General features: G+C 47.9%; 2 protein-coding genes across 2 annotated transcripts; one reads left to right on the plus strand and one right to left on the minus strand.

Moving 5' to 3' along the window:
* Positions 1-1,025: 1,025 nt before the first annotated feature.
* LOC134026952 (hepatic sodium/bile acid cotransporter-like) lies at positions 1,026-4,099 on the plus strand. The gene is made up of 6 exons (XM_062470029.1): positions 1,026-1,363; positions 2,022-2,467; positions 2,564-2,768; positions 2,855-3,033; positions 3,168-3,367; positions 3,527-4,099. Exons 2-6 carry the CDS (start codon positions 2,061-2,063, stop codon positions 3,580-3,582), a joined length of 1,047 nt encoding a protein of 348 aa, XP_062326013.1. The 5' UTR covers positions 1,026-1,363; positions 2,022-2,060; the 3' UTR covers positions 3,583-4,099.
* Positions 4,100-4,638: 539 nt separating this feature from the next.
* LOC134026936 (sushi domain-containing protein 6-like) lies at positions 4,639-10,870 on the minus strand. Its single transcript, XM_062470001.1, has 9 exons — positions 10,527-10,870; positions 9,638-9,788; positions 8,172-8,363; positions 7,654-7,845; positions 7,185-7,376; positions 6,722-6,916; positions 6,483-6,621; positions 5,950-6,329; positions 4,639-5,839 (listed from the first exon to the last, which is right to left on the minus strand). The coding sequence occupies exons 2-9, from the start codon at positions 9,753-9,755 to the stop codon at positions 5,814-5,816; spliced, it is 1,434 nt and encodes a 477-aa protein (XP_062325985.1). The 5' UTR covers positions 9,756-9,788; positions 10,527-10,870; the 3' UTR covers positions 4,639-5,813.
* Between the last annotated feature and the right edge of the window lie 74 nt (positions 10,871-10,944).

Consider the following 10,944-nt stretch of genomic DNA (forward strand, 5'->3'; position numbering starts at 1 on the left):
GAACTGCCCCCCCTGCATCAGCTGACACGCCGGATGATTTGCCAGCTGAACACACTGGTTTCCTGATGTTGCCATGCATGTGCACCCAGGCACACAGAACTCCTACAGTGAATACAGACAAAACAATTATTGGATGTTTTCATCACTGGAATGCAAGCAACAGTGCAGTACAAACTGACTTTAAGAGACTAGAAGAAGATAATAGTAAAAGTTATACTCTGTGCCTGTCCTTATGAAGGATGATTTTAATATTGTTTAATGTAGGATGTGTTAATACCAGCAGTGTGTACTTAGAATGTACTGTACACATGTATATAACCAGGTTTCCAGGTTCAGATTTTATAGAGTTCTGTATCATAATTTATGGTCATCATATCACCAAAGCCCGACCATTAGATTCTTAACATTAAAGCTTTTTCCCCTCAAGAATATGACTCCCAATTTATAACCATCTGCTACCTCCTGTTATGGTTAACTGCCATTCGTGACCAGTTTTAAAGTGCCATGAACATATTTAGCATTTTGACTACAACAAAAAGACAGGGTATGGTTTTCAAGTGCATTTCATACAATCTCTTCACATGAGTAACTTCAAGATTAAGTCATATTTAGGCTGTTTGACATAATCTGTAGCAAACTGTTGGAGATTGGGTCAAAGAATCCACAACACAGGTTTAGTAATCTGTCACGGTGTCTGTCCTGAGAGATTATATAGTGGCTAAAGAGTCTCTGGTCTCCTGGGAGACCACTCACTGAGGCCCCCTTTGAAAGGCCTGGCAGCACTGCCAGGCAGGAGCATTGAGCTTAGCTTGTTGCGTAATATTCATTGAATGCCTGTTTGCACGCGCATGAATTCAGGCCAAGATGAAAAGCCTTCTACGGTGCCACGGCAACAATTACACTCTGTCCCATCAAATCAGATGCTAACTGGGGTTTCCCACGGTACACTGGTCCAGCAGAGACAGAGACCAGCCAGGCAGCGCTGGACCTCTGGGGATGTGATGATGGACGAACCCTAGAAGTACCCCAGAGCTGTTTCTGCTGGTGAACTGAATAATAATCTAATGATGCCAAAATGGCGAAACAAACGGGAAATAGACTCATCTTCTCATATACTACGTTTCATACGGTAGTATTCATGCGGTGTGTTCATACCTGCATGCATGCCCCCCCTCCTGTCATATGACTGCTCTACCATGTGACTGGGGTTCTTACCAGAGAGCCAAGGGGCTAGAATAGAGAGAGAGAGCGAGAGAGAGAGAAAGAGAGAGCGAGAGAGTATCAAAGAAAGAGGGAGAGAAACAGAGACAGAGCCTCTGTTGAACTGACAAACTGGAACATCACAAACTTTTACACAATGAAGGTAAGAATATACTTTATACACTTCTGCCTTGCAAGGGATATTTTCTATATACTTAAATTTGGCATTGTTTTGTATGTAGCTTATCTAAATTTACCTCAATTACTGTCTTTAACTTAATGATGACAGTTGTATTAGCTTCCCTAAAGAAGACTTGGAACTTTTTGGGGGGACAAATAAGACCCACCTGACTCTTGACTCCAGTCAAGACTTGACTCTAGTTTCTTGACGTACTTACGCTTGTTTTAGGACAGATAGAAAAACATATTTAATTCAGTTACATTTACACACTTATAATTAAAAGGAATGTGTATGTGACATACTTTTAAAAGTAGATTTTCATAAAGTATTTCAATTAAATCTGTGCATCCATCCATCCAAAACTAAAGTAACTCAGTACAATATAATAGAACATTCAAACGATCAATCTTTTGAGCTCTTGTACCAGCTGAAAGTCACAAGAGAACTTTACGTTATTTCTCAGAAACACCAAAGGCCATGGTCACAATGCAGTCTGATTGCAACTGAGTGACAATGGTACACATTTATAGGAAGTTCCAATCCTCCCATGCGATCCCTTGAGATCAGCAATGATCAAACAGTCACTTAATCCACATAACATACCTTGTTATTGGTTTGTTTCCTACCATTCCCACTTAAGGTGTGAGCAGGTTGAGAGCATCAAGCGTTCAGACTGGGGATGAACGTCACCATGAACCAAACCGAGGGACTTTACAGAGACAGCTATGGAGTCTGGAGAGGTGGCAATGTCACACACAACGTCACCTCCGGTTTCCAGTCCCCCTTCTCACCTGTCATGGACATGGCCATCAGCGGAATCACCATCGTCATCCTCTTCATCACCATGGTGTCCCTCGGCTGCACCATGGAGATCTCCAAGATCAAGAACCACATCCTGAAGCCTAAAGGGGTGGCCATCGCGGTGGTGGCCCAGTTTGGCATCATGCCCCTCACCGCCTTCAGCCTGGCCAAGCTCTTCCAGCTGGAGCCCATCGAGGCTGTGACTGTGCTGATCTGTGGCTGCTGTCCTGGGGGGAACCTCTCCAACATCTTTGCCCTAGCCCTCAAGGGGGATATGAACCTGAGGTAATTCCCATTGTTTGTCTTGAGATTATTGCATTTGTTTCCACCTGCAATCAAATGTTGTTGTCGATAGCTTGTCTTGACCCTTGACCCCCACAGCATTGTGATGACAACATGTTCCACTGTCGCGGCCTTGGGCATGATGCCTGTGCTGCTCTTCCTGTACTGCCAAGGGTTCAACAACCTAGAAAATGCTGTTCCTTACACTGGCATCACCTTAGCTCTCATCATGACCTTGGTGCCATGTGCCATTGGCATAGCCATCAATCACCACAAACCAAACTACTCTCCGATCATCACCAAGGTGAGATTCCATGGTCCTGCAGTGTCCAAATTCCGATTTGAGGGTTTCTGGGTAAACAGTGTTTGATTGGAGTTGATCCTTCGCAGGTCGGTCTAAGCATCCTATTGGTGGCCTCTGTGGCTATCGCAGTGATGTCGGGCATCACCATTGGTGGAACAGTGTGGGTGGTGCTCTCACCCAAGCTGATGGCTGCAGCTGCTCTGATGCCCCTGATTGGCTACCTGCTGGGGTACTTCCTGTCAACTGTCTTCAAGGTTGATCACAAGTAAGCATTCATAGGGCTGCATCCAACTGAGGAAAGAGCGTAAGCTGACACTGTATCCCCCTGTTGTCGAATTACATCGATTCAACCCTGAAACGTTTGACCCCAACACATGTTTGATGACCAAACAACTCCAGATGCAGAAGAACCATAGCAGTTGAGACCGGCTGTCAGAACATCCAGCTGTGCTCCACCATCCTGAAGGTGGCCTTTGCCCCCGAGGTCATCGGACCCCTGTATCTGTTCCCCCTCATCTACATCATCTTCCAGGGTGGAGAGGCCCTGCTGTTCATCCTCCTCTTCAGAGGTTACCAGACGTTCAAGCCGCAGGCTAAGGGTAGGAGCCACAGCTGTCAGGGTGACACAGGGGAAGAGCTCTGCACCGTGAGCCTGTACCAAACAGCTCCAACAGCACCCTGCAGATGGAGAGAAAATAAACCACATACCATCACTTTCAGTTCACTAAAAATCCTGCGTATTTCTTTCTGTCCCTCAGCAAAGCCTGTGTACCTGGCAGTGGATGGGAAGCTGCAGGAGGTGAAGTTGCCTTAGGTTCAGCTCAAAATCCTGGGAACGTAGGCCCCAGAGGGCACTAGGGCTGACAGAACAAGGGCCCCATCACCCACACCCAGGGAACTTAGGACCCAGAGGGCATCAGACCTGACTGGCCAGGCCACCCACACACCAGCGGTGGAGAGAACAGCTCAGACTCTGAAGGTGGATCCAAACTGAAACCCTGGTGGGCAGCTGTTCAGGGTGCACACTGCAGTGGTACTACAATACTACCTTTAAACCAGCGGTCTGCAACCCTGGTCCTCAGAGACCCCTCGTCCTGCATGTTCTAGACGTTTCCCTGCTCCAACACACCCGATTCAAATGAATGGGTCGTTATCAAGCTCAGCAGAAGCCTGGTAACAACCAGTCATTTAAGATCAGGTGTGTTGGAAGAAGGAAACATGTCAAACATGCAGGACAGGGGGTCCCCTGAGGACCAGGGATGAAGCTGCTACATGATGAAGCCACTACAAATGATGAGGGATGAACACAGAGTAACACGTCTATAAAATGTCTATATCAGATTATTTTTTACTTCTGACATAATTGTACACCAAATCAAATTAACATTGAATACATCTTAAAAGTGTCTCGGTATAGGGCACCAGAGATTCATAAATTGTTTATAAATATTTTAAGAGTTATTGCTGTTAGGAAAATGTTCATGTTTGTAAGGAACATTTTTATGTTTGTAATAAAACTTAGACCATCAAACCATATATTGTTACATTATATTGTACGTGCACAATACCTTGTAAATGTTAATAGTACCAAATTCTTGCATAATTCCTTGAGGAACTTGTTTAGAATGCCATCTAGTGTTTGGTCTGAGACAGTATTCTTTAAATGGTGATGACCAGCAGGGGCAAAACACAAGCTTCTCACTTACACACCTCAAATCATGTTTAATCTAATTATACATATATACAGGGTATATACAGAGTTAAATTAACTTAAAACTTTGTACACAATATTAAAATACAATCTCGACACAAAATGCACTGCTCAGTTCCAAAGGAAACCAGGCAACTCACAGACAACACCAAGCCGCTGTACAATAATTACCTGCTTTTTATTGTACGATTAACCAAATAAATGTTACGGTCTCAAATGACATACGTGCTGAGGTCTAAAAGGGTTTACAGACCCGTCTAACAACATCCTTTTCCAAACCTTTTGGAAGCATCAAAAAAACCACGGCTGATCAACAGCATTCAGGACATGAATATATTAAATACTCAAATTTAGTGTTCCTACCTATACTTAATTAGAACAGAATTTCAACAACCTGAATAAATAAATTCTACAATATCTTCAGGTGTACGCGCAGCTTGTCTGACGAAGCTCAATTGTTACATCACTAAGCCGAGGAGGCCAAAAGTTGACATTCATTTAAAATTAAGAAAATTGTTCACCCAATGAATGTTGTTATTAACGGTACTTGTGCATAGAAGTGGATCTCTAAGGTCTTTGGGGAGGGGGGAGTGCGAGTATGGGAGGTGTGGATGAGGACCCTGCCGCCACAGTGAGGAGACTAGGAACACAGAACACCACGGAGTGAACAGGGGGAACACGTGACCTCACCGTATGGAATAATACCCTATAGCATTCCAGCTGAACATGTGCAAAGCAGGGTTAAAGGGTTCAGAAATGTGAAAAGCCCAAAAAGCAGAGCGGTGGAAGGATAGCGTCCTCATCGCACAAGGATAAGGAGGAGACTGGCTGAGGGGGCGTGGCTTTCGTGCATCATTCCTAATGTGAGGCTTCACATGGCGTGCTGCCGACTTGTGTGACAAGATCATCCGAGAGTGAATTAGTGATGAAAACGATGGAAACATGTTTACATTATGAATCACAGAACACGAATCGACAACATGAGAACGGATAAACAGCAAACCTGTCGAAATGCTCATCTTTTCTTCTTTCCTGACGGGATTAAAACCATTTAGAACCTAAGCCAACAGGTCAAACTGGTGTGTCAGACATCAGATGTACATAGTAAGGAGTCCTTAGAAAAGGTTTTAAGCATGTATGTACACATGGCGGCTGTCCTGTCAGTCCTGCCTGGGCTGGGGCTCCCCTCAGGACCCCTGCCTGTGAGCAGTCAGTGTTGGCAGCAGCTGCATCGTGGAGGGCTGGACCGAGGCTGGCCGGACGCCGCTGGGCAGCAGCCAGCGCTCTGGCGTCTCCGGGGCAGTGGGGGAGGCCCAGAGAGGCTGCAGGTAGCCTCAGACCTCTTTTAACAAAGGCATATCTGCAGAGACAAGACAAGCGGGATGGTAGGGTTAAACAGCAGTTAGCTAACCCTAACCCTGTGTGGCTGCTCCTCCTGTCTGGTGTGACTGGGGGTGCTGGAAGACCTACCGTCTGAGAAGTCCATGTCAGCCTCCAGGAGGGGCAGGCTGTGCTGCTCGCTGCCGGAGGAGAGCCTCCTGAGTGGGGGTGGGGATGAGGGAGAGGCTGCGTGCTCTACCCAGCAGGAGGGGGAGGGAGAGGAGGAGGGCACAGGATGGACCACCACCATCTCTGAGTGCTGGGAGAAGCAGGGGGGCCCGGAGGTCCTGGTGTCTGCCTGGCCCTCAGAGAGGACAATCTGGACCCGGGCCTCGGAGATGAGGCCTGTTGAGGCTGGCGCTCCCCCTCCTCCTCCTCCGCCACAGACAGCCTCCTCGTATGAGGGCAAGGTCACCTGCACCCCCTCCACCATGATGGACACCGGCTGGCCTGACACACCATGTTCACGCCTGGACCAGCAACCAACAACAAACGTGAGAATTAAAACCTGTCAGAACTACCACACACACCATCCAGACACACAAACACACACACACACAGGTGCGTCTCAGATACAGGAGATAAGACAGAGGTAGGGGTGCATTTGTTTTGAGGCCCCTTACCGGCTGTGGTGGAAGGACTTGAGTCTGGGCTGCAGCAGGACAAACAGGACGACCAGCAGCAGCAGGAGGGCGACCGAGCTGGCTGTGGACGCCACGATGGACAAGGTGGGCATCCCCAACGGCAACGCCGGGCTACGCTCTGCCGAAGCCAGCAGGCCAATCAGCATCCATCAACATCCATCAGCATCCATCAATATCAATCAACAGTATCTGACTGTGTTATTTGCGTGGCGTGGTACCCTGGTCCAGGAGACAGCTGATCTGCATGGGGCCGTCCCAGCCCCCCTCCTGGCAGGTCAGGTATTTGTAGTCCCCCTTCAGGATGAAGCCCTCCTCACAGAAGTACTCGATGACAGTGCCGTGGGTCAGCCGGCGGCAGGGGGCGGGGTGGCAGGTGTAGCCCCCGTTCTCTGGTTCCAGAGGAGGAAGACACACTGAACAGGGGAACAAGACAGCCCCGTCAGACGGCAGAAGGAACCCTCTACAGACACGTGGAAACGGGGGGTTGTGGACACGAGTGAGAAATAGCAAACTAGATAAAGAGCGAGAGAGAGAGAACAAGTGATGGAGAAAGAGAGATAGCACGAGAGCAGACAAAATAATGCTGAGTTCAAAAAAAGAAAACAGGTGTGTCTAAGTGTAGCATCACTGCATCTGCATATCTACTATAAAGCAGTCTCTAGTGAGGGGCGAGGGCCTCACCATCGCTGCGGATGCAGCGGGGGGCGTCTGCAGACCACAAGCCAAGCGGGGAGCAGGTGATGGTGGAGGGCCCGTCAGCCAGGTAGCCTGGGTCACAGCTGTACTGGAGCACGGTGCCCACAGGGATGGTGCCTCGGGCCGGCTCTGCCAGGTGGATGGAGCCGTGCTGAATCAGGAAGGGCCTCACACACCCTGGGAGAGGAGACAACATCCAGCTCAGTACTGAGCTAGTTTCTTCCATTTTTCCTCAATGAGGAAGTTTCTCCATGTCTTCCTTGAGGATTTAGGTTGGCTGAGGGGCAGTTCTGTGGGCGTATGTGAAGCCCTCTGTGACATTGCTTGTTAAAAGGGCTATACAAATCACATTTATTTGATGATTATGAGCTCACGGTCACCCCTACGTTTTGACGATGTTGTGTCATCTATGTTATCTTACTGGTATTTTATAACCACTAGAGGAGAGACCCACCTTGGCTGACACAGCTGATCTGCATGGGCAGGTCCCACTGAGCGTCCTGGCAGGTCAGGTATTTGTAGTCCCCCTTCATGATGAAGCCCTCCTCACAGAAGTACTCGATGACAGTGCCGTGGGTCAGCCGGCGGCAGGGGGCGGGGTGGCAAGAGAACCCCCCGTTCTCTGGTTCCAGAGGAGGAAGACACACTGAACAGGAAACAGCATCGTCAACTACTACTACAAACCTGCACCGTGCTTCAAAATCCATTAGCACACAACTAGAACAGGATGAATATAATTAGACCGGATGAGTTACGCTGCCCATTTTGGAGCATGGACAACACAGACTTAAGATGCCTTTCAAGGACTTCAGGCCACAAGGGTAAGACAACCAAGGAAAGTGCACTCTCTCAAAGCAGCACATCTCCACCCACTCAGAAAACAGGTGTGTGTTAGTGTAGCATCACAGCATCTGCATATCTACTTTAAACCAGCCTGAGGGGCGTGAGGGGCGTGAGGGGCGAGGGCCTCACCATCGCTGCGGATGCAGCGGGGGGCGTCTGCAGACCACAAGCCCAGCGGGGAGCAGGTGATGGTGGAGGGCCCGTCAGCCAGGTAGCCTGGGTCACAGCTGTACTGGAGCACGGTGCCCACAGGGATGGTGCCTCGGTTGGTCTCCGTCAGGTTGACCCAGCTGTTCTGGACCATGTACGGATGAACACATCCTGCAGGGGAAGAGACACAGCTTCATGGTTAATGCCATTGTTGGGATTGGGGTTATACTAATATTGGTGTTCCTTGAGGGTTTAGGCTGGTTTAGGTGCAGTTGTTTGGGCATATGTGAAGCCATCTGTGGCACTGCTTTTAAAAAGGGCGGCACAAATACATCTGATTTCATTGGGCGTAAACCAAAAAAATATATATACTGGTAGCACAACCATTTGAATGTATATGATTTCAGCATCAAATGACTAACGTATCATTAATTATGACAGGGTGACCCATTTTTCATCTTCAGTTATTGAAAGGCTTATTCATTATCAACACTGATGCTGAAGGATTTTCAAAAAGGATTCTTGTTAACACATGCAGGTTGTAGGAGGTTTGTTGTTGTCAACCACGATGCTGAGGGCATTGCTTCATCTTGAGTGGGTTTTCTTGAATACCCACTCAACAGGAGCGCTCTGAGGCTTATGCAACAGTCATGAGTCACACAGCCAGTAGGAGCTGAGTAGGATGAGAGAGAGAGAAAGAGCGAGGTCGAGAGATTGAAAGAACATCATATCAATTGCCTCACGCCCACTTCTCTAACATCTTTTTCTCATCAGCTCTGATGGGGAGAGTGTGCGAGTGTAACAGACGTGGTCTTGCAAGCTCCGTCAGAGGTATCGGGCAAATCGTCCCGCACTGGGTTCGAACTTACCACCTCTGGCTTCCCAAGCGCCACCACTACCAACTACGCCAACGAAAAGCTAGCTATTCGTTGACGCGGGTGGCCTGTTACATACCTGAGGAGTGAGTTTCACCGATACACATCGGCTACATTCACCCCTCAAACTCACTCCGGCCGGTTAGCTGATGCTAACCTAGCGATCCGGGTCACGGCACCAGTGTAACAGACGTGGTCTTGCAAGCTCCGTCAGAGGTATCGGGCAAATCGTCCCGCACTGGGTTCGAACTTACCACCTCTGGCTTCCCAAGCGCCACCACTACCAACTACGCCAATGAAAAGCTAGCTATTCGTTGACGCGGGTGGCCTGTTACATACCTGAGGAGTGAGTTTCACCGATACACATCGGCTACACGAGGACACTACACAAAGGTGCAGTGCAACTGACTATTGTGTCAGCGTGCATGTTGAGGCAACAGGTGGGTTGAACATATGCCATCATGCCTCCCACTTCCAAAGTGAATCCAGGTGCATGGCAGTAAACAGAGGCATTTGTAGTTCTTGTGTTAAACTCGCTCACAATCCTGTGATTCTAGATGTCCCTCTTACCTGACCCGTGTCCGGTGGAGACCACTGTCAGGATAAGCAGTAGAGATAGGTGCCGTCTGTTAGCTGAAGTGTGGGGCCCCAAGGCCTTTATCGCTGCCTCTAACATTCCATTGCACATCTTTCACTTCCCCTACAGCGGAACCAGCTCAACCTAGGATGACAGAAAGAGTGTTTCCATGGCATGTCAGATCACTAAAATGCACAAATATAACTCCCCACGTCCTGATCGTTCAAGGCGGACACTGCTTGACAAAGGCTATACGTACGCTATAATTAGCTGTATTTACAGATACAGGGTAGATAGGGGGTAGGGTTGATAGCTACCTATATTCAATCCGGAATAATACGAATTATTAGTTTCTAACGTTAACTTTAACGTTGTCTAGTTTAATGTTAACGCAAAACTGCCATTATCTGCCTTTATACAGCTATTAACAAGCCTTCTATTTGTATAGCTATATGTTTGTATAATTGTCGCCCACAACCCGGAGGTAGCGTTAGGCAGCTACTTAGCTAGCATGAGATTTGTTTTAAATAATGAAAATGAAGTATTTTAGCAAGCCATTTACTATTAGCGAACGCGCGTACACACCCATTTTCTGCTAGCTAGATAGCTAACAAACGTCGCTGTAACAGAAAGACCATTTCAACCAGGCCAAATATAGAAGCCAATCGTACGATGGCTTTTATTTACGTCGTTATATAGCTAACTTGTTATTCCAATGATAAAGAATATTACCTGGCAAGTCAAGGTAACTAGACCCTGTCAGATAACAACACACAACAAAGAGCTAGTTCTAGCTACCCTTCGTTGATAGCTATCAAATATTATGAAGGTGGAAGCATCTCTGTTGTTAGCCTAGCTTGCTAGTCGGTGTAAACGGCTTACCCACGACACACCAGTCAACCTTCGGACCTCGGATCCTCCACCCAGTCTTCCGAATAAAACCACTTAGTCACTGATCCATCTCGCTGGTACCACTCTTGCGCACAGAGACCAAGAGATCGACGTTTGTATATTTACAATGTGTTCAATTTGTTCATTAAAATGACTGATGATCACCACCAGCTAGCTAGAAGAATAACGATCAGTACACCGCTGCTAGCTAGCTGGCTAGTTTTGGCTTCGCCCGGCTGGGCAATTTCGATGCAGTGCTTGACTCCCGACGTCCGCCGCTAGAGGGAGTTGAACGCCGGGGTTGCTGCCTTCTCGCCTTCTGCGAAACACTCTGGCCGAAACACTCTGACCCAAAAACCCCATCACCCATCTCACTTTTTTATTTCCCGGATCTACAGTATATTAGCAG

Source organism: Osmerus eperlanus, chromosome 9 (genome assembly GCF_963692335.1).
Source record: "Osmerus eperlanus chromosome 9, fOsmEpe2.1, whole genome shotgun sequence".
NCBI lineage: Eukaryota > Metazoa > Chordata > Actinopteri > Osmeriformes > Osmeridae > Osmerus > Osmerus eperlanus.